The sequence below is a fragment of the Balaenoptera musculus genome, chromosome 6, assembly GCF_009873245.2.
Source record: "Balaenoptera musculus isolate JJ_BM4_2016_0621 chromosome 6, mBalMus1.pri.v3, whole genome shotgun sequence".
NCBI classification, from domain to species: domain Eukaryota; kingdom Metazoa; phylum Chordata; class Mammalia; order Artiodactyla; family Balaenopteridae; genus Balaenoptera; species Balaenoptera musculus.
The window spans coordinates 40,949,825-40,974,427 of record NC_045790.1 but is presented as its reverse complement, the minus strand read 5'-3'; the positions used below and the strand labels follow the sequence as shown (position 1 = coordinate 40,974,427).

At 40.6% G+C, this 24,603-nt stretch overlaps 1 protein-coding gene across 1 annotated transcript in view; it reads right to left on the bottom strand.

The window, feature by feature from the left end:
- Nucleotides 1-232: 232 nt before the first annotated feature.
- Nucleotides 233-24,603, bottom strand: part of LOC118897004 — a 49,217-nt gene continuing 24,846 nt past the window's right edge. The window contains exons 6-11 of the mRNA XM_036855701.1: nucleotides 13,019-13,120; nucleotides 10,152-10,225; nucleotides 8,263-8,378; nucleotides 5,791-5,929; nucleotides 3,007-3,127; nucleotides 233-1,380 (exon numbers count right to left, since the gene is read on the bottom strand). Coding sequence (XP_036711596.1) covers nucleotides 1,298-1,380; nucleotides 3,007-3,127; nucleotides 5,791-5,929; nucleotides 8,263-8,378; nucleotides 10,152-10,225; nucleotides 13,019-13,120 — 635 coding nt within the window. The 3' untranslated portion in view covers nucleotides 233-1,297. The remainder of the gene's footprint in view (nucleotides 1,381-3,006; nucleotides 3,128-5,790; nucleotides 5,930-8,262; nucleotides 8,379-10,151; nucleotides 10,226-13,018; nucleotides 13,121-24,603) is intronic.

Sequence of the window (24,603 nt, the reverse complement as noted above, 5' to 3'; positions counted from 1 at the left end):
GATAAGAATCCACCTGCCAATGCAGGGGACACAGGTTCGAGCCCTGGTCTGGGAAGATCCCACAGGCTGTGGAGCAACTAAGCCCATGAGCCACAACTACTGAGCCTGCGCGCCTAGAGCCCATGCTCCGCAACAAGAGAAGCCACCACAATGAGAAGCCTGCACACTGCAAGCAACGAAGAGTAGTCCCCGCTTACTGCAACTAAAGAAAACCCGCGCACAGCAACAAAGACCCAATGCAGCCAAAAATAAATAATTTTTTTAAAAAAAGAAAAAAGAAAAAGGAATTCAGTGATACTTAAGATTTACTTGTAAATTCAAAGTACCAAAGCAGCAAACCTGAGGTGTTCTTACTGAGGGCACATCATCACCATCAACTTGAATTTACTCCTGACACAGAGACCATACAATTGACAGCTCTGGGTCTCATCCCTACCATTGGCAGAGAAACCTTTGTAGTTTTGTAGCATGTTAACAGCATTAATAATAAAGATTCATACTTACTCAAAGGTCAATAGTCAAGTTGAATAAAGTCATGTCATTTCCACGGGCCAGTTTCCACATTATCAAAAAGCAGTTAAGAAGGAGAGAACCAACCCCTTAAAGGAATTAGACGATTCCAGTACTGGGTATATAGATTAGATTTCAGTGTGTTTAGAAGAGCCATAGGACACTGCCTTAAAAAAGAAAAAAATCAGTGAGTTGTTGATATCAAAATCAAGTAAGAATACACCAGTTAGATTAAAAACACATTACACAATAGCCAAATGACCAGAACTTTTATGTTAATAGTACACTGAAAAGTTTACATTTAGTTCCATATATTTTGTGAGGAAAATCTCCACTTCTATTTCTATATAGATGATCTAAAGAAAACTTACAATTTTGTTAGGTAAAGATGTTTCTATCTCCAAGCAGTATAATGGTTCTAAGTATTTAGAGAGTAAAAGGAATTTAAGTAACCTGGAAAACGACCTTTGTGAAAGTCCTGGACCCATTACTTCAACTTCAAACCATCTTCCACTGTTATCTGTACACTGCCTACGAAGATGAGTCAAATTCCAAAAAAACCTAATTCCTTCCCCCGCTCTTCCTCAGTCACAACTTTAGAAATCACTGTGGAAATTCAACCTTTAAAATGTAATAAATAGACCTCAACAGTGCTTTTCCTTCACCTCTTCTCTTTGAAAGTGTGGAGAAACCTCATGTAATTATAGACCAAACTCTACTGCCAGCAGTGGAGGCCAAGGAGTCACGGAAGCAATGCAGAGGTTTAAGATATTCTTGGGCAAAGTGGTTACTTCTTTCCTTTCAGGTCATCTTTTACCTTCCAGAGTACCAGTTCCATGCAGGCAATTGCATTTTCAGTTGAATCGTGACCTCCAAATAGTATAGAATATAAAATAACACATTAGACATAGACAACTCTGTGATGTTACCCACGGATGGTCTCAAAACGAAGTCTTGAGTTTGAAACAAAATTACCACTGGCCACTTATCAATATTTCATTATTTCATACCTAGAACAACCTCTACTGGTTGCTTTAGAAATGTTTTACATAAATCCAGATGAACAAGCATCTCCCCTTTTTCTATGTAACCTGTCCTCAGTCATGTGGTCACTACATTGCTATGACTGGATAGCACACCAGTACCTTCTCCATGAACCTCATTTCCAGGGAGATACAACAACAAAGTGACAGGTACCACTGAACGACAGAGATCTGACAAGAAGCCAGAAATAAGGGATGCTAGAAAAAGTACACCTCTCTAGACAAAGAGTGACCTTAGATACAAAATGACATGGTTTTAAAAAGTAGATGAAATCTACCCAAAATATCAAGCCTACAGTTCTGGTGAAAATAATAAATGACGTCCGAGATTAAATGAGAAAAATCATATGGACCACACTTCTAAAATGGTATATTATTGTTTGTGTTATTCTGAGAGAACTGTGGTATTATATAACTTTTAGAAGATTTTGTTTTACATAGCGTATTTTTTGTTGTTAGGTGAAATATTTTTGTGTCCACGGTTCCAGATTGTTTTCAGTAGAACACATTACAAATTTTATAAGAGCATTTTCTGGGAATTTGAGATATGAATATTTTTAACAAAGCAGATAATGTAAATTAAAGATTCTCTGCAAGATGGTATTGGTTAGTGTCTAATAGACAGAGAATGAAAGAGTAAAGACCATAAAGTAAAATCTGTATTTTGTACAATAAATGACATGATCAGAGGAGCATCTGTAGAAACATACAGCATTATAACATAATTTTAACATACTCAAAATTAACTTTCTTCTCCCTCTTGTGCAAAAGTGGGGCCTATATGGGTATACATGAAATGTACAGAGTAACTAACCTCCATTCCAAGCCAGACATGTATCTCGTGCATATCACAATGCCACTAACAGGATAGTTGGTGGGTGTACTTGTTGTATTTGATTAACTTGTTTAATGTTGGGTATTTTTCAGCAGAAAAACCAAAAAGAAAAGAAGTTCTGACAGCAAAACCTCTGTACCAATCCACTACAGAGCAAGTGCACGCATGAATCTATTGAATTTGAGCTATACTTCTTCTTACGCAACACACACTATTTACCCTGGGTGAGATAACTTGGACCCAATCAATTTTAGAATCTCTTTAGGCTTCACGAAAATCACATCTGAAAGGAGGTACACAGCAAAATTTAGAATGGAATTAGATCTCTACACCAACAAAAGTTTTATGCATGAATTCCAAGGTCAGGCAACTTGCTGAACCATGATGTGGTCACCAGTCTCAGTTGAATTGCTGTTTTGATGCCTGTGGAACATCTAGGACTATACCAGGCAGTGAGCATGGAACACTTTTTACTTAAGCAGAAGCTTTAGGATTCTCTACCCAAGAAGAGAACCCAGAGGGCAGCATTTCAAACAGTAGACCTTTACCATGAACCTCATGATTTACTCAAGTCAGACTTAGGATCCCGATATTTATCATGAACAAGCAGGCTCTTACCATCATCCTGAATGATTCTCCGTAGGTAGTCGGCCACTAGACTTTTAAGGGATCTTTTGTGAGGCAAGCCTAGCCGATGAGGAAACATAACTGTCGTGTCCACAACTGAAGTATGAATTAACTGTCAAATGAAAGAGAAAAATTCTTTAGACGTTCTTCCCAAAGAATAAGGAAACTGATGGCAGCAACAGTAACTGTAGCAGCAGTAACTATGCTACAAAAGCAAGTAACATGCGCAGTTACAACAGGCCAGTCGCTAAGCACTTCACGTGGATTATCTCACTACAACCTGCAGAGTAACCTAGCAAGGTAGGTATTTTATTGTCCCTTTTTACAGCCAAGGAAACTGAGGCTTTGAGAGGTTAAGAAAGTTGCCTAAGCTGAGTCAGCAGGGTAGAAGGAAATCCAATCTCAGCAGCCTGACTTCCAAGTCCACTTTCCTACCAAGAGAGCACCACCAGGGGGCAGCATGAGCTCAGACCGGTTCCAAAAATTACTGGCGGGGTCGGGGGGGCGGTAAAGGGTGAGCCAGGCTCCTCCCACCTTGTGACTCAGCGGAGGTGCGGGCACACCTCACTCTAGTGCAAGTCCCATTTCAGTGGTTTGTCTGTCCCTGGGGAGGGAGCATGGACAAAGATTAGTCCCATCTAGGTCCAAATCCCCTCTGCTTACACATGGAAGAAGGTGAATAAATTTTTCCTGAGATTTAATAAAGTAGGAAATAGTGATACAATAAGAGAGGGGTCAGATAACTGAGAGCCTAGACTGTCAGGTACCAGTTTGGATTCCTTGTTAGAAGAGCTGTACTTTGAAAAAGCGTTGAAGAAGATTAGCCTCAGGACAAGAGCAATTTAAAGACTGATCAAGAAGAGAGGGGTTGGGGCTTCCCTGGTGGCACACTGGTTGGGAGCCTGCCTGCCAATGCAGGGGACACCGGTTCGAGCCCTGGTCCAGGAAGATCCCACATGCTGCCGAGCAACTGGGCCCGTGCGCCACAACTACTGAGCCTGAGCTCTGGAGCCCGCGAGCCACAACTACTGAGCCCACATGCCACAACTACTGAAGCCCACGTGCCTAGAGCCCGTGCTCTGCAATGGGAGAAGCCACCGCAATGAGAAGCCCACGCACCGCAACGAAGAGTAGCCCCCGCTCTCAGCAACTAGAGAAAGCCTGCGCGCAGCAACGAAGAACCAATGCAGCCAAAAATTAAATAAATGAATAAAAAATAAATTTATTTAAAAAAAAAAAAGAAGAAAGGGGTTGGAAGTTTAATGTTTAGCACCTACTACGCCCCATCCATAAACACTTTAAATTCTCACTTTTAATGTGTCAGCCACCTCCTAGACACTGGTTCCTGGCTGCAGAATACTGAGCACATAAAAGAAGGTGGTGGGGGAAACAGAGAAAAATAGAGAAATCCACGAGTAATCTGGTTGAAAGAAACAGACTGATGACAAGGAATAAAAAAACACAGTGGTTTCAAATTTTCTGGTCTGGGAGACAGGTGAAATAGAACGGTTCCTGGAAAATGAGAAAGAGGAAAGTCACGGTGAGAAACTGAGTTTGAGACGAGCTGTCACTGAGGTGACAGAAGGACATCCCTGTGAAGAGCTTTCTTCCAGAAAGCTTACGTCCCCAACTCTCTTTGCTCACACTTTGGTGGGGTCTGGAGGAAGCACATTCCAGTCTCATCTGTCACATGCAGAGACAACAGTGCTGTGTGAAACAACTATCTATACCATGGTACCAGCTTTGCAGGGAAAGAGGTGAATACTCACTTAGGAACATTAAATGGCCTTACTTACATTCTTACACTAAAGAAGAACTAGCCCTTCTCGGCATGAAGGTAAGTCCTAGCGGTGGCTGAAACAAATAGTCAAGGTCCCGAGAGTTCTAGAGTTGCGCTGTGCAATGTGGTAGCCGCCAGCCACATGTAACTACTGAAATTAAGTAAACAAAATGAAAAAATCGTTTTCTCAGTCACATTAGACACATTTTAAGTGCTCACTAGCCACATGTGGCTAGTGTCTACCATATTGGATAGTGAACATGTAGAACGGAGAGTTCTGTTGCAGAGCACTGTTCTAGATCGGGGGTGCCCACCAAACTCTCTCTTCTGAGTTATAAATAGTTTAGGCTTGCAGGCCATACCACTTCTGTTATAACTACTCAACAATGCCACTGTAGTATGAAAGCAGTGATAGAAAATACATCAATGAGTGGGTGTGGTGGCCCTGTTCCAATAAAAATATTTGCAAAAACAGGTGGCTAACATGGACCATAGTGTGCTGACACCTGTTCCAGAACATGGAGCAAAGAACAGACCATTTTAACCTGGAATATTAAGGGGGAGATTTTCAAGTCTATCATGCCAAGAAAAATGAACATGCCATGTGATTTTGAGCCTACCTTATAGGTAGGCTTTATAAGTCTACCTGACATAATATGAAAAAGTATCTTCCAGGGCATGACTATAATAACCTATTAGATAAACGTAGTTTTACCCACTTGAATATTAAAGACAATGATCTAAGACCATGTCAAAACAATGATTTTGGTTTTACCACAATTGATAATGGACTTTCTTTCTGATCTTGTTTAGCCAAATGACTTGGGCATCTTATACTGCTTCTGGTTTACAAGAGTTGGACAAAGTCATCAGCACAGTGATTCTTATCTTGTTTTGTCTAAAAGGGCAAATCAAGCATCAGTGATAACACAATGATAACGACTACCACATTAACACGTAGAGTTTTGTAAGAATATGAGCCTCTAACTCTTTACCTTAAGTGCAGAGAGACTACGTTCAAAGCTATGTCCAATTAGTACAGTGTCAGCACTGAACAGTTTCAACAAGGTGGCGTGCACATCACGGATTGAGGTTTTCGTGTCCTTCAAGTCATCTTCAACCACACCAGAAAACCTATCCCAGTAAGAGACGAAGTGCATGTAAGAGTACAACTAAGTAGATTTCATCAGTTATAGTTAGAACACATTACTGACTCAATGTGACAAACATTTGATGAACAGAACAAAGATCTTATTGTATGACTGCCAACTATCCCTTTACTAGCTTATGTTGATATAACCTAGTAAAATTTATAATTTGGATCAATCGTGTAAGGCAGGGGGAGACATTATTACAAGTTCATAAAGTTCTTTTGTGAACTCTCATCTTTGTATAATCTGAGTTTTGTCAATTACAGTTAAGTAGTCTATCTCCCATTAAGGCAAAGCTAAAGATGAAATGTGAGGAGCATGGAAAGGCAGACAGAGCCCTAAGCAGAGTTTAGACAACATGAGTTTGAGCTATGCTATGACTCTGCCATTTACTTATTATATTTGATTTTCAACAAGTTACTTAGCCTTCTGCTTTCAGTCTTCTCATCTGTAAAGTAGGGTCAATTACCAATCTTAATGGCTTATAAGGACCCAATGAAAATACCTGCAAACAGTGAAAATACATGCAGAAAACTGACTATCCTAGTGGTTTTCATGAAGCACATACTAAAAATAAGTGTTCAGAAACGTGGCTACTGCTGTGCTTTACTGCAAATTAGGAGAAAAGAGATAAAAATACTGCAAAGGTATTTTCAACGTAAGCTGTATGTTGATATTATTGTCTCCTGTAAGAAACAAAAGATACCTGGCTCCATCATCTGGCTTAGTTAAGGAACGTGACGCATAATCAAATATTTGAATTAAGAGGATCATGGATGGAGTACTTGGGTTCATTTTAAAGCCATTTTAAAAGAATGCAATGCATTGAATTCTTTTGACATTTTCTTTTAAGATTCAAGTTTTTATCTTTAAAGCAAGACCTTCAGTTCTCATTTTGCAGCTATGAGTATCAGTAATCAGCAAAGCATTTCCTGACTTGTTCCAAAAAGGAGTTAGAAAAGATTCCGCTAAACCCATGGAAGAACAAGAACCAATAAGAGTACAGTAACTTTAAATATAGTACAATTTTATTTGTCAATTACAGCTCAATAAACTAAAAAAAAAAGAGTAAAATATAAAATAGATGGGGCCATTAGGATATGGCCAAAATGAGTAGGAAAAAAAAATCAAATGAGGTCAGGAGAGAGATTAGTAACAAAATGCATTTTCTGATAACAGCAACTTTTACTGAGTTTTTATGTATACAACCATTTTTATGAACCATAAGGAAATTTAGGTTAAAAAATGCTTGTTAGCAGAATTCTTTATAATTATTCTCAAAATTTAGCACAACAACTTTTAATTCACTTGACCACCTTGCGTTACTGTGCTCCAAAATTATGGACATACACATATATAATATATATTATGTATACTATATATACTATAATACTATAAACTATGTACTATAGTATATAGTGCATATAATATACACGTGTATATGTATATCAAGTCATATTTGTTCATGTATATATATACAAATGTATGTATATATGTGTGCATGTATACACACACACACACACACGTCATATTTAAGTACCATTGGAGAATTTGTTAAAGAAAATTGAATAAATACAATCATACCAGTAATTAACACTTCTAAATATTCATTGTAGAATAAGATCAATGTCTTCTATTTTATATTTAAATAGATATATTTAAATAAATATATAAATATGTCATGTCATATGGCTTACATGCCTTTAGGAAATCCAATTCAGTTTATCAGTGATATTATTGGGTGTTTTATATGAGGTTTTTAAAAATTAAAGGCACATCTATATCATACTGTCTCAAGTTAGCATTGAATTTGGATCAGAAACATGTCCTACTTTAATAATAATAATAAAATAGAATTTGCACTGAACCAGTGTTCCATATGCCGTATCAAAGCTACGTATACTCAGCGACATGTCTACAGGATTATAGAAATTTTCATCTAATGGGAATAGTATGGTATTTTCAGAAGAAACTGATTAATGATTGAATGAATAAATGAATGAATAAAATAACTTGCTCAATATTTTTGTCTGTCTCTCTAGCCTCCTACCTACCACTCCAACATGTAAACACCATGAGTGCTGAGGCCGTATCTCTCATTTAGGGTTGTTACCCAGGGCCTAATACAGTGTCTGCATAATTTTAGCAAGGTACTCAACAGAACATGAATATTTTTGAATAAACAAATTAATTAAAAGAAAACAGTGTTAACTCATGCTCTAAAGTTGAATCCAATAAAAGTACCTAGGCTAAAACTCAAAGGACATGTTGGATGTTCTATAATTTCAAAAACAAACCCCTGTGTATAATGCATACCTAGTGTTATAGTCAATGACTTCTTCATCTGGTTTCACAAACGTATCATAGACCACCTGGAGGTTGGGATCAACCACTGTCACTTGAGTAAGTTCCAAACCTTTGGCTGTATAGCACTATAAAGACAGAAATATTAAATTTAAACATCATATTGGGCAAACATATTTTAACATCTTAGATATCTTAAAGGAATATTTCTAACTGAAATATACAATCGAACCCTATCATTCAGTTTTGCTAACAAAAGCCAGTGAGTGGATCTGACGGTCATGTAAAAGATGTTCCAAGCTTTAATTTTTTCCTTAATGTTGGTGATATTTCTGCTAATAAAAATAATTTCATTTTCTTGGCTTAGGCTTTACAATTATTTTCATTAGAGGTCAGTGCTATCCAAAAGAACCTTCTGTGAAGATGAAATGTTCTATTTCTGTCCTGTCCAATATGGTAGCCACCAGCCACAAGTGGGGATTGAGTATTTGAAATATGGCTAGTATGACTGAGGAACTAAATTTTTAATTTAATTTAATATTTTATTGAGGTAACATTGTTTTATAACATTATATAAGTTTCATGTGTACAACATTATATTTTGACTTCTATAAACACTACAGCACGCTGCACCACCAAAAATTTTGTTTTCATTCATCACCATACAGTTGACCCCCTTTACCCATTTTGCCCTCCCCCGCTTCCTCTCTGGTAACTGCTATTCTGTTCTCTATACCGACATGTTTGTTTGCTAGTGGATACCATATTGGACAATGCAGTTATAAACCTTGTTGAATGAAAAAAAAAATCCATATTATGCTTATATAAACATGGCACAGTAGAGGACAACATGGTAATGATATTTGATTTCTAAGCCAGAAGCAGCTTTCATTGTCTGCAATTAAAAATCTAAGCTTAAAAACTGAACACTTCCCTTCTATATTTATTAAAATTAAACTCCACAAATCTGCTTTCCAAATGTGCCACAGGGAAAAAAATTTAATTTTATGTTTTGTTAAAGATGACTGTTCACATGGTGTTTGACACATACAAAGCACTTTGCCATATATTAGTGTATCTGATTCTCACCATCACTGTCGGGTTATTATTAACCTCATAATTTATAGATTGGAGCATCCGGGAGACTTGCCTGATAAGCAGTGGAGCTTCCGAGGTCTCATGATTCCAAGTTCTGTTTTTCCCCTACTGTTTAGTATTGAGTCTCATATGAAAGAAGATAACTCCCTATAAATATTTTACTGTCTCTATAAAAACAATAGTTTCTTAAAAATTAAAGCTTTTATGCTGATTTGGGGGATAACAGTAGTATTCATAACATTTTCCACCCATGTAATTTCAGCAATGTAATGAGTAGGACAAGCAGTGATTATATATAAAGAAAAATTAATAAGTAATAGAAAGAGGATCATGGGCCAACTCCTGGCTCCATCACCAAGTGCAGGTATCCCACCAAGTCACTTAACTCTTTTCAGCTTCAGTTGCTTCATCTGAAAATGTGTGAACAACATCGCAGCGCTGTGTGGGATTGAGAGAGAGAGCCTGGGAACGTTCCTTACACATGCATAAATAAGGCAAAACATACCACCAACGTACCACCTCACAATTTACGGCAAATACACCGTGATTCCCGCTGTGGGGTGGGAACTTGACAAAAGTCTTCACAAAGCCTTCTAGGTTTTCTTTTTGGTCATGAACGTGAAGCTGAAACAAACACTGCCAAATAAGTTACTGTACATTTTGGCAAGAGCAACTAAGCTCATAAAAATTTCATCAACTGAAAATTAGTGGATTATACCAAATGCTTATGGATCCCCAAGGTCTGCGCAGGAGGCAGCGACTCTGGTTCTGAAACAAGCAGCATTCTGGGGAACAAGTCCTACCTTGGTGACCTGACACCCGGGGCATCCAAGGACACCTTCACAACAGCTGTACCGCCTTTCTGAGCCACCAAGAACTGCAAACCACACGAAAAGTAAAAATCAAAACAAGCAAGTTTGACAAGGCGGAGTGGCTAACTCCCAGAGCGTCTCACCCACAAGGATCTTTAAGACTGCACCATGCAAGCCATCTGATGTAAAGTCTAAAACTCTGCATGTTGCTTTTCTAGCTATTATGTAACAAACAGGAAACACTGACTCCTAGAAGCCGAGTTCTCAGAGGCTGCACTTTGAAGGTGAATTATAATTACTGGTGTCTTGAATGCCTTTCTCCCCTTCCTCCCTTTGCTTCCCCATAACGTGGCCGGGACCCTCAGCTCCTCTCCTGGTGTCACTTCTATTATCCTGCTTTAATTCTACCTCAACCATCCTTTCAAAATATTCTCCTCCCTGACCTTCCCTCTTTGCTGAAGCCCCTGGATGATGGGCTCGCGCTACCACCCTCTCCCTTCCTACATCTGACCCAAGCAACATCACCCAGTTACGCAGACTGAGACCGTAACAAAGATGTTGTCTCCCACCTTGGCTGGACCTCTGAAATCCCGACACCCTCTTCTTCCACTTCCTTGGCCAGACACTTTGCACATTTTCACAGCAACAAGCCTAAGCCTTCATCTCTCTTTTATCTCTCTCACATCTTCCATCTCACCTGTACCCTTACCTACCCCAAGCCCTTCTTCCCTCTGGCCCAAGGTAATGTTCTCCCAACTGTTCCCTATAAACCCCTCTGCCTACAGTAGGTTTTGCACCAGTTTTCCTATAAAATGTGGTCAGATTAATCTTCCTCAAGCACATTTTTCATTACATTACTTTCCTGAAGTGCTTCACTTGTACATTGCTGATCAAATGCAGATTTCTCAGGCTGGCTGAAGACTCTTGCTTAACCAACCTTATATTACTCATCCAATCTTGACATCTCACGGCTTTATCTTACCTTCTCCTGTGATGAGAAAGGGAGGCTGAGAACCAGTATGGATAAAGCATCTGTTATAAGCCAGGAATTGGACACGTCAGCTCACTAAACTGCCACACAAAGCTCATTCCATGAATGTGGAAACAAAAGCTCAGAGAGCTTCAGAAACCTGCTCAAGGTCTCAGAGAAAGTAAGTGGTGAAACAGCCCAAAATCTCAGGTCCGCCGGCTCCAAAGTCCCATTCTGTTCATTATGCTGTGTTGTCTAGTTATGCCACAGAGTAGTTAATCTGCTACTTTTATTCTCCTTCAGTGTCTTCCTATTTTTCTTCCCTTTTGGAATTTACAGTCTCCCCACCCACTAAAACTAAGCCCTAAACACTTAAGTCAAACTTGTCTGATTTACTTTACTATTGATCCATTATACTTATACTTATTCTATAATTCAATCACATCCACTGTTCCTCTCTACGTCCTCTGCCCTGCTTTATTTTCTTCATAGCATTTATTATAATAGCTTTCATATTCATTTCCATATCTACATAAATAATTCATCTGTTCACCCATCTATCCAAATAGATATTGACAGCCTGTATGCGTTAGGTACCATGCTAAGTGCCGGGGAGACATTCGGGAGAAAAAAAGATGGACGGTCCCTCCAAGAGCTTGCAGTCTTTTGAAGATGGCAGATAAATCACTAAATCATTACAAAATGCAGTTAGGTGCTGTCAAAGGCAGTGACAGTCAAAGGCCCTCAAAGGTTGTGATAGAAGAGGGAGGACCTATTTTAGATCACAGGGTCGCGAAAGAACCTTGAGGAGGTCACATTTAAGCAGAGACCTAAAGGATGAGAAGGAACCAGCCACGTGAAAAGGAGAGGAGACGGCAGGTTAGAAGGCTCCAGAAAGTTGGCCAGTGTGATAGGAAGGAAACTGTGGAAAGGGTACAAGATAGGGGGCAGAGGCCAAATTCAGCAGGGTTGACAAAGTTATTGAAGAATTTTCATTAAAGCAGGGGAGTGATGTAAACAGAACTGTGATTTAAAAATTATTCAGGGGGCTGTTGGGTGAGGAGCAGCTTGGGGCGGGGGACTGTAAGGCTGGGAGGGTGCTGCAGTAGCTTGGGAAGGGGATGAGGGTCTTGTGGCCCTGGTGGGGGGCAGCAGAGGCGGAGAAGAGACACTTTGGAGGTAACGGAACAAATGGGACGTGGACACTGAGACGTGGGCTGAGATGAAAGGGCGCACCAGGGAGTTGCCTGGCGGTCCAATGGTTAGGACTCGGTGGCCTCAATGCCGTGGCCCGGATTCAATCCCTGGTGGGGGAACTAAGGGCGCTGGCATAGGCAGAAAAAAAGAAAAAACAAAACAAAACAAAGACCTTGAATGGGGGGGGGAGGGTGCACCGAGGGGAGACAGTGATGATTGCACCCAGGTTTTTTGCTCTGAGTAGGGAAAAACCATCTGATTGGACTGTAGGGAATTTGCTGTGCTGGAGAAGAAATGGGGGCTGGGCTGGGGGTGAGGAAGCAGGTGTTCATCCTCACTCAGTGCAGGGCAGGGGCCAAGGAACTGAAGCCGTAAGCAATCATTCTAATGCTGGCCTGTGAAAAGCAGGTGAAGTCAGGAGGTAGCTGATTGACCTGAGGTCTTCAAAAGGCGGAAGAGTCATCAACAGCCATACTTCTTGAGCCAGCGAGCTCCAAAGTGAAGAAGTGATGGTCGGGAGTAAGTGTTTGTAATGGAAACTTTTGAATCAATACAGTTTCTCTTTACTGGACCGTATTTAACAAATACACATTGAACTGAATACTTTATTCCACTTTTCTCCCCACCGCTTTGGCACCGGCTTGTCAAGTAAATGAAATGGAACGACCAGATACTTGCCTTTATGACTCACCAGTCGGCCAAAGTGGTAGTGACATTTCCTCTATGCTGCTGTGTTTGCCTGCAGGAGTCACGCCATAGATCTTCCCACATCGACAGCACATCTTCCTAGAAGCTAAAACAGAACATGAAGTAGAGTTATTCATGAATAGATGCGGGGGTGGAAATGAGGACCTGAATGCAGGGACTTGCCTTTGCATTCCTGATCCTGTCGTGAGCACAGACTCAGTGTGATCTCGAGGTAACAGGAAAAGGAACAGAATTATGCAAAGGAGTACGTGCAGGTGAGCTGCTTCCTGCATCAGGGCTGCCACTGCTCAAACAGGCGTTCTCCCACCTGCTGCCAGAGTCAGCCCAATGCCAGGTAATTGTGGTTTCAGCACCACAAGTTGACTGTCACCGACTTGATCTGTCATCTACTCTAGTACATAGTAACTCCTGAATTAGGACCCATGTCTTCCTTTTAGACACATAGTGATCTGTTTGTTTATTGTCACTGAGAGTGTATCTGGGCTTTTCACTAGACCCGTTTATGAATACTTGTTTTTATTAATGACCCTCAAACTGGCTCTGATGACGATGATGACAGCAGCTCTTTTATTTGGGTGTCTGTTCTGCGATGATGAGGCAGGCACTGCACCAAGCACTTCAGATGCACTATTTTAACGGATTCTCATAGCTACTGATGGGGCAGCTGCCATCATCTCATTATTCAGAGTGGGGAAGCCGACACTGGGAGAGTGACTCATGACTTACCCAGCACCCCAATCCAGATTTGCCTTTCTCCTTCAGAGCCCCGGTTCTTAACTGTTAAGTGTACTGCCTTCCAATGAGAGGATTTAAAGAACGGAAAGCAAATGGCGAAAATAATCCCAAGAGAGAAGTTCTAAAGATGCAAGAGATGAAGCTAAATATCTTCTAGCCAATGAAAAATATTTCTATAACTGCATTTCAAACTCTGATGGACCTAACATTTGACAGTTGTGTTAATGTTAAATATTCTCTTGCTATCTCTTTTCTGGGGGGAGAGGGAGTGGGATAAATATATTAACTAACTATGCCCAGTATTTGGAGAAAATGCAAAATAGTAAGACTAATTGTAAGTCTTTTTATAAGAATTCCTAGTGAAAGGGTATGAAGTATACAGAACACAGCACTGCCTACATATGTCTAGGGGTAAAAGCAGAAGCTCCAGAGTCAGACTCCTTGGGTTCAAATCCTGGCTCTACCACTTATTTTCTGAGTGACCTTTGATAAATTATTCGACCTCTCTGAACCTTAGTTTCTTCATTTGTATAAATGCAGGTGGTAACAGTACTTACCTGAAATGGTTGCTAAGAAGATTTAATAAAACTGATTACATAAATAAAGCACTTAGATACTGGGAATAAAATGAAATGGAAAGGGAAAGAAAATGAAATGCAACAATGCTTTTACCTGTAGCCTAATGATGCTGGCCATCATTTGTGGCCATGGCTGGCCACAAATCTTGTTTCCATTAGAAAATGTCAGAACACTGGGACTATTATTTTTATTTATTTTTCATATTTATTTATTTGGCTGCGCTGGGTCTTAGTTGTGGCACGTGGGATCTTCATTGTCGCATGCAGGATCTTCAGTTGCAGCGTGTGACTTAGTTGCTGAATGTGGGCTCTAGTTCCCTGACCAGGGATCAAACCTGGGCCCCCCTGCATTGGGAGCATGGAGTCTTAGCCATTGGACCACCAGGGAAGTCCCAGAACACTGGGACTTTTAGGGCTCCAGTCTTAGCGTGTAGAAAGGATAATTTCTGGACCCATATACTTTCGATCATTTACAAGAGTTTTTGTCATGCCTGGGTTTAAAAGAATATTTCCTGGTTTGTCAGGGTTGGGTTGGGGGTAGTTATTTTCACAGAACTGTTCTTCAGTTAGAAGGTAGTCTTTAAGATGTCTGTAGAGAATAATTCCTGTGAGCACTAAAAGAAAAAGCAAAGCTGTTCAATAAAATTTTAATTGCTTTTTTTTCCTTTTTAAGTAGTGGTAAGGTTAGAGTTTACTAACCCTTTTAGATATGAAATGCTAGGATTCTGATTAACGTTAAGTAAGACAGTAGTCTAAAAGAATCCAAGTCTTCGTGTCCTTCAATAACAGCCACAACAAATCAATATTGTTCCCTGGACCACGTGATGTCCTAAGCTTTGGGTGAGAGATGGGAAAGTAAGAATTATATCAGTAATGGCTGGTGCATATTAAGCAGGCCGAAACCTGTTCTAAGCATGTTGATTTAAACTTTACATTAAGCCAGAACGGCAAGTGAACTGACTTCATTTTTACAGATGAGTTAGACGAGGCTCAGAAAAGTAAGGACACGTGACCAAAGTCACACAGCACAGTCGATACACAAACCCAGGATTTCTGGTTCCAAATCTTGCATAACAGTTCTTAATACTCACTCAGATGAGAAAAGTACAAAAGCTTACAAGCAGGAGACAGTGGGAACCCTGATGACTCTCACAAGGGCAAAATAGCTCAAGGATCTCTTCCCAACACCAGTAACCCAGTCCCAGATCCCCTCACTCTAATGAGCTCTCGAGAAAGTTTCTCTAATTTATTATTAACAACTTTAGCAGAACTTACTAGACATGCTTTAGCAAACTCTTTTGTAAAACAAAAAACTCTTTGTTATGAGGAATATTAAGGGATTCTAAAAGCATCTACATTGTTTCAATTCTTACATGAGGCTTTTTTTTAAAAAGAGAAGCACAACCATCTGGTTTTATTCAAAATACAACCAAATTATTTCCTCTACCTTCTTCCTTGTTATAAATTCAGACTTTGAGGCTGTACCCAGACCTACTGAATCACAATCTGCATTCTTAACAAGATTTCCAGGTAATTCCAATGCAGGTAGAGTTTGAAAATTTGAGCAGAACTACTCTTGCTGACTAGACGTACGTTAACTACCAAAAGAAAAGAAAAAGTTGAGAATTCTACCCAAATATTACTTAAATCAAAGTCCATTTGTTCATCTCCAATTTATACAAGTTTTTAAAAAGGATAGCACATGTACAAAGTATGCAGCTGATCCTTCACAAACACAACGGTTTAATAGCTGCAGTCTGCCAAATTTACTTCCCCTTTAAGGTCACAACTGCAAGGGCCTCTCGTTATCACAGTAAGCTTACCGTTTTTCTTTTCATTCTTTTTCAATCTAGTTGTCTTATTGCTATTACTTCTTCCAGACACATCTAAAACATATAAGGACTTTTCTCCTGAGATGAACTATTTTTATCTACTTCATAAAAACATACAGAACATAAAAAGGTCTACAGTATAATAAAATATTTCTTTTTATTTTAAAACATCCACCCAACCTGTGAGGGCAAACATCTTCATAACCAATTCCAAACTGGGAAAAAGTTATATCTACTCAACTACTAAAAAGAACAGGATTTCACGTTTGCTAAAACTAATACATTTTGACTACTGGATAGAGTGTGTCTAAATTTGAGTCACTGAGTTTTATACCATCATTTACCACAACTGTAACAGCTTGCAAACCATTTCTATTTTCAATGGGAATATTTAAAATATGTACTTAGACCTGCGTGTTCTATTTCTATGTGTTATATTTAATATGAGAAAAAGGGGGGGGGGAGCTAGAATGCCATGAAAATACTAATCTAAGAGATCTCGTATATTTTAATACATGTATTTAAGTCTACTTAAAGTGCTGTACATTAAAAAAATGCCATAAAGGAATCACAGATGAACAGTTTTTATATTCTTGAGAATGGAACAGACTTTCAAAGCATGACACAGAGCAGGGGCAAGATGGCGGAAGAGTAAGACGCGGAGATCACCTTCCTTCCCACAGATACAGTAGAAATACATCTACACGTGGAACTGCTCCTACAGAACACCCACTGAACGCTGGCAGAAAACGTCAGACCTCCCAAAAGGCAAGAAAATCCCCAAGTACTTGGGTAGGGTAAAAGAAAAAAGAAATAACAGAGACAAAAGAATAGGTACGGGACCTGCGCCAGTGGGAGGGAGCCGCGAAGGAGGAAAGGTTTCCAGGCACTAGGAAGCCCCTTTGCGGGCAGAGACTGCGGGTGGCAGAGGGGGGAAGCTTTGGAGCCGCGGAGGAGAGCGCAGCCACAGGGGTGCGGAGGGCAAAGTGGAGAGACTCCCGCACAGAGGCTCGGCGCCAACCAGCACTCACCAGCCCGAGAGGCTTGTCTGCTCACTCGCCGGGGCGGGCGGGGGCTGGGAGCTGAGGCTCGGGCTTTGGTGCTAGCCGGGAGGGAGTCCGGGAAAAAGTCTGCAACTGCCGAAGAGGCAAGAGACTTTCTCTTGCCTCTTTGTTTCGCGGCGCGCAAGGAGAGGGGATTCAGAGCGCTGCCTAAACGAAATCCAGAGACGGGTGCGAGCCGCGCGGCTATCAGCGCGGATCCCACAGCAACAGGGGCGCAGAGGGAAAAACGGAGAGATTCCCGCACAGAGGCTCAGCGCCGAGCAGCGCTCACCAGCCCGAGAGGCTTGTCTGCTCACTCGCCGGGGCGGGCGGGGGCTGGGAGCTGAGGCTCGGGCTTTGGTGCTAGCCGGGAGGGAGTCCGGGAAAAAGTCTGCAACTGCCGAAGAGGCAAGAGACTTTCTCTTGCCTCTTTGTTTCGCGGCGCGCAAGGAGAGGGGATTCAGAGCGCTGCCTAAACGAAATCCAGAGACGGGTGCGAGCCGCGCGGCTATCAGCGCGGATCCCACAGCAACAGGGGCGCAGAGGGAAAAACGGAGAGATTCCCGCACAGAGGCTCAGCGCCGAGCAGCGCTCACCAGCCCGAGAGGCTTGTCTGCTCACCCGCTGGGGCAGGCGGGGCTGGGAGCTGAGGCACGGGCTTCGGTCGGATCGCAGGGAGAGGACTGGGGCTGGCGGCATGAACACAGCCTGAAGGGGTTGGCACGCCGCGGCTAGCTGGGAGGGAGCCCGAGAGGAGATCTGCAGCCACCGAAGAGGCAAGAGACTTTTTCTTGCCTCTTTGTTTCGCGGCGCGCAAGGAGAGGAGATTCAGAGCGCCGCCTAGACGAACTCCAGAGGCGGGCGCGAGCCGTGGCTAACAGCGCGGACCCCAGAGACGGGCGCGAGCCGCGGCCATCAGCGCGGACCCCAGAGACTGGTAGGAAACGCTAAGGCTGCTGCTGCCGCCACCAAGAAGCCTGTGTGCGAGCACAGGTCACTCTCCACACTGCCCCTCCCGGGAGCCGGTGCAGCTCGCCACTGCCAGGGTCCCGTGATCCGGGGACAACTTCCCCAGGAGAACACACGGCGCGCCTCAGGTTGCTGCAACGACGCCTCTGACGCCGCAGGCTCGCCCGCCTCCTCCGTACCGCTCCCTCCCCCGGCCTGAGTGAGCCAGAGCCCCCGAAGCAGCTGCTCCTTTAACCCAGTTCTGTCTGGGCGGGGAACAGACGCCCTCAGGCGACGTACATGCAGAGGCGGGTCCAAATCCAAAGCTGAACGCTGGGAGCTGTACGAACAAAGAAGAGAAAGGGAAATCTCCCCCAGCAGCCTCAGAAGCAGCGGATTAAAGCTCCACAAACAACTTGATGTGCCTGCATCTGTTGAATACCTGAATAGACAACGAATCATCCCAAATTCAAAAGGTGGACTTTAGGAGCAGGATATATTAATTTCCCCTTTTCCTTTTTTGTGAGTGTATATGTGTATGCTTCTGGGTGAGATTTTGTCTGTATAGCTTTGCTTTCACCGTCAGTCCTAGGGTTAGGTCCGTCCTTTTTTTTTTTTTTTTTTTTAACTTAAAAAAAATTTTTTTTCCTAATATATGCTTTCTTACTAATTTTTTCCGTATTTTCTATTTTTAGAAATTAAAAAAATTTTTAATAAGTTTTTTCATATTTTTTATTTTAAAAAACTAAAATTTTTTTTCTTAAATTTTTTTCTTAAAAATTTTTTTCTTATTTTTTACTATAAAAAATTAATAAATCTATTTTTAAAAATTAAAAATTTTTCTGAATACATTTACTCTTAATAATTTTTTTTTAATTTTTTATTATAATAGCTTTATTTTATTTTATTTTATCCTCTTTTTATCTTTCTATTTTTTTCTCCCTTATATTCTGAGCTGTGTGGATGAAAGGCTCTTGGTGCTCCAGCCAGGCATCAGGGCTGTGCCTCTGAGGTGGGAGAGCCAACTTCAGGACACTGGTCCACAAGAGACCTACCAGCTCCACGTAATACCAAATGGCAAAAATCTCTCAGAGATCTCCATCTCAACATCAAGACCCAGCTTCACTCAACGACCAGCAAGCTACAGTGCTGGACACCCTATGCCAAACAACTAGCAAGACAGGAACAAAAGCCCCATCCATTAGCAGAGAGGCTGCCTCAAACTCATAAGGCCACAGACACCCCAAAACACACCACCAGACATGGACTGCCCACCAGAAGACAAGATTCAACCTCATCCACCAGACACAGGCAAAAGTCCCCTCCACCAGGAGCCTACACAACCCACTGAACCAACCTTACCCACTGGGGACAGATACCAAAAACAACGGGAACTACGAACCTGCAGCCTGTGAAAAGGAGACCCCAAACACAGTAGATAAGCAAAATGAGACGACAGAAAAACACACAGCAGATGAAGGAGCAGGTCAAAAAACACACCAGACCTAACAAATGAAGAGGAAATAGGTAGTCTACTGAAAACGAATTCAGAATAATGATAGTAAGGATGATCCAAAATCTTGGAAATAGAATAGACAAAATGCAACGCAACATATAAAAAGGACGTAGAAGAACTAAAGAGGAACCAAGCAACAATGAAAAACACAATAAATGAAATTAAAAATACTCTAGATGGGATCAATAGCAGAATAACTGAGGCAGAAGAAAGGATAAGTGACCTGGAAGATAAAATGGTGGAAATAACTACTGCAGAGCAGGATAAAGAAAAAGAATGAAAAGAACTGAGGACAGTCTCAGAGACCTCTGGGACAACATTAAACGCAACCAACATTCGAATTATAGGGGTCCCAGAAGAAGAAGAGAAAAAAGAAAGGGGACTGAGAAAATATTTGAAGAGATTATAGTTGAAAAACGTCCCTAATATGGGAAAGGAAATAGTTAATCAAGTCCAGGAAGCACAGAGAGTCCCATACAGGATAAACCCAAGGAGAAAACACGCCAAGACACATATTAATCAAACTGTCAAAAATTAAATATAAAGAAAACATATTAAAAGCAGCAAGGGAAAAACAACAAATAACACACAAGGGAATCCCCATAAGGTTAACATCTGATCTTTCAGCAGAAACTCTGCAAGCCAGAAGGGAGTGGCAGGATATACTTAAAGTGATGAAGGAGAAAAACCTACAACCAAGGTTACTCTACCCAGCAAGGATCTCATTCAGATGTGACGGAGAAATTAAAACCTTTACAGACAAGCAAAAGCTGAGAGAGTTCAGCACCACCAAACCAGCTTTACAACAAATGCTAAAGGAACTTCTCTAGGCAAGAAACACAAGAGAAGGAAAACACCTACAATAACAAACCCAAAACATTTAAGAAAATGGGAATAGGAACCTACATATCGATAATTACCTTGAATGTAAATGGATTAAATGCTCCCACCAAAAGACACAGGCTGGCTGAATGGATACAAAAACAAGACCCATATATATGCTGTCTACAAGAGACCCACTTCAGACCTAGAGACACATACAGACTGAAAGTGAGGGGATGGAAAAAGATATTCCATGCAAATGGAAATCAAAAGGAAGCTGGAGTAGCAATTCTCATATCAGACAAAATAGACTTTAAAATAAAGAATATTATAAGAGACAAAGAAGGACACTATATAATGATCAAGGGATCGATCCAAGAGGAAGGTATAACAATTGTAAATATTTATGCACCCAACATAGGAGCACCTCAATACATAAGGCAAATACTAACAGCCATAAAAGGGGAAATTGACAGCAACACAATCAGAGTAGGGGACTTTAACACCCCACTTTCACCAATGGACAGATCATCCAAAATGAAAATAAATAAGGAAACACAAGCTTTAAATGATACATTAAACAAGATGGACTTAATTGACATTTATAGGACATTCCACCCAAAAACAACAGAATACACATTTTTCTCAAGTGCGCATGGAACATTCTCCAGGATAGATCATATCTTGGGTCACAAATCAAGCCTTGGTAAATTTAAGAAAATTGAAATCGTATCAAGTATCTTTTCCGACCACAACGCTATGAGACTAGATATCAATTACAGGAAAAGATCTGTAAAAAATACAAACACATGGAGGCTACACAATACACTACTTAATAACGAAGTGATCACTGAAGAAATCAAAGGGGAAATCAAAAAATATCTAGAAACAAATGACAATGGAGATACGACGACCCAAAAACCTATGGGACGCAGCAAAAGCAGTGCTAAGATGGAAGTTTATAGCAGTTACAAGCCTACCTCAAGAAACCAGGAACACATCTCGAATAAACAACCCCTAACCTTGCACCTAAAGCAATTAGAGAAAGAAGAACAAAAAAAACCCCAAAGCTAGCAGAAGGAAAGAACATCATAACGATCAGGTCAGAAATAAATGAAAAGAAATGAAGGAAACAATAGCAAAAATCAATTTAAAACTAAAAGCTGGTTCTTTGAGAAGATAAGAAAATTGATAAACCATTAGCCCGACTCATCAAGAGAAAAAGGGAGAAGACTCAAATCACTAGAATTAGAAATGAAAAAGGAGAAGTACAAACCACTGACACTGCAGAATAGCAAAAGATCATGGAGATTACTACAAGCAACTCTACGCCAATAAAATGGACAACCTGGAAGAAATGGACAGATTCTTAGAAATGCACAAACTGCCGAGACTGAACCAGGAAGAAATAGAAAATATGAACAGACCAATCACAAGCACTGAAATTGAAACTGTGATTAAAAACCTTCCAACAAACAAAAGCCCAGGACCGATGGCTTCACAGGTGAATTCTATCAAACATTTAGAGAAGAGCTAACACCTATCCTTCTCAAACTCTTCCAAAATATTGCAGAGGGAGGAACACTCCCAAACTCATTCTACGAGGCCACCATCACCCTGATACCAAAACCAGACAAAGATGTCACAAAGAAAGAAAACTACAGGCCAATATCACTGATGAACATAGATGCAAAAATCCTCAACAAAAATACTCGCAAACAGAATCCAACAGCACATTAAAAGGATCATACACCATGATCAAGTGGGGTTTATCCCAGGAATGCAAGGATTCTTCAATATACGTAAATCAATCAATGTGATACACCATATTAACAAATTGAAGGAGAAAAACCATATGATCATCTCAATAGATGCAGAGAAAGCTTTCGACAAAATTCAACACCCATTTATGATAAAAGCCCTGCAGAAACTAGGCATAGAGGGAACTTTCCTCAACATAATAAAGGCCATATATGACAAACCCACAGCCAACATTGTCCTCAGTGGTGAAAAACTGAAACCATTTCCACTAAGATCAGGAACAAGACAAGGTTGCCCACTCTCACCACTATTATTCAACATAGTTTTGGAAGTGTTAGCCACAGCAATCAGAGAAGACAAAGAAATAAAAGGAATCCAAATCGGAAAAGAAGAAGTAAAGCTGTCACTGTTTGCAGATGACATGATACTATACATAGAGAATCCTAAAGATGCTACCAGAAAACTCCTAGAGCTGATCAATGAATTTGGTAAAGTAGCAGGATACAAAATTAATGCACAGAAATCTCTTGCATTTCTATACACTAATGACGAAAAATCTGAAAGTGAAATTAAGAAAACACTCCCGTTTACCATTGCAACAAAAAGAATAAAATATCTAGGAATAAACCTACCTAAGGAGACAAAAGACCTGTATGCAGAAAATTATAAGACACTGATGAAAGAAATTAAAGATGATACAAATAGATGGAGAGATATACCATGTTCCTGGATTGGAAGAATCAACATTGGGAAAATGACTCTACTACCCAAAGCAATCTACAGATTCAATGCAATCCCTATCAAACTACCACTGGCATTTTTCACAGAACTAGAACAAAAAATTTCACAATTTGTATGGAAACACAAAAGACCCCAAATAGCCAAAGCAATCTTGAGAACGAAAAATGGAGCTGGGGGAATCAGGCTCCCTGACTTCAGACTATATTACAAAGCTACAGTAATCAAGACAGTTTGGTACTGGCACAAAAACAGAAATATTGATCAATGGAACAGGATAGAAAGCCCAGAGATAAACCCACGCACATATGGTCACCTTATCTTTGATAAAGGAGGCAAGCATATACAGTGGAGAAAAGACAGCCTCTTCAATAAGTGGTGCTGGGAAAATTGGACAGATACATGTAAAGTATGAAATTAGAACACTCCCTGACACCATGCACAAAAATAAACTCAAAATGGATTAAAGACCTAAGTGTAAGGCCAGACACTATCAAACTCTTAGAGGAAAACATAGGCAGAACACTCTATGACATACATCACAGCAAGATTCTTTTTGACCCAGCTCCCAGAGAATGGAAATAAGAACACAAATAAACAAATGGGACCTAATGAAACTTAAAAAGCTTTTGCACAGCAAAGGAAACCATAAACAAGACCAAAAGACAACCATCAGAATGGGAGAAAATATTTGCAAATGAAGCAACTGACAAAGGATTAATCTCCAAGATTTACAAGCAGCTCATGCAGCTCAATAACAAAAAAACGAACAACCCAATCCAAAAATGGGCAGAAGACCTAAATAGACATTTCTCCAAAGAAGATATACAGATGGCCTACAGACACATGAAAGAATGCTCAACATCATTAATCATTAGAGAAATGCAAATCAAAACTACAATGAGATATCATCTCACACCGGTCAGAATGGCCATCATCAAAAATCTAGAAACAATAAATGCTGGAGAGGGTGTGGAGGAAAGGGAACTCTCTTGCACTGTTGGTGGAATGTAATTGATACAGCCACTATGGAGAACAGTATGGAGGTTCCTTAAAAAACTACAAATAGAACTACCATACGACCCAGCAATCCCACTACTGGGCATATACCCTGAGAAAAACATAGTTCAAAAAGAGTCATGTACCAAAATGTTCATTGCAGCTCTATTTACAATAGCCAGGACATGGAAGCAACCTAAATGTCCATCGACAGATGAATGGATAAAGAAGATGTGGCACATATATACAATGGAATATTACTCAGCCATAAAAAGAAATGAAATGGAGGTATTTGTAATGAGGTGGATGGAGTTAGAGTCTGTCATACAGAGTGAAGTAAGTCAGAAAGAGAAAAACAAATACAGTATGCTAACACATATATACGGAATCTAAGGAAAAAAAAGCCATGAAGAACCTAGTGGCAAGACGGGAATAAAGACACAGACCTACTAGAGAATGGACTTGAGGATATGGGGAGGGGGTGGGGTGAAGATGTGACAGGGTGAGAGAGTGTCATGGACATATATACACTACCAAATGTAAATAGATAGCTAGTGGAAGCAGCCGCATAGCACAGGGAGATCAGCTCGGTGCTT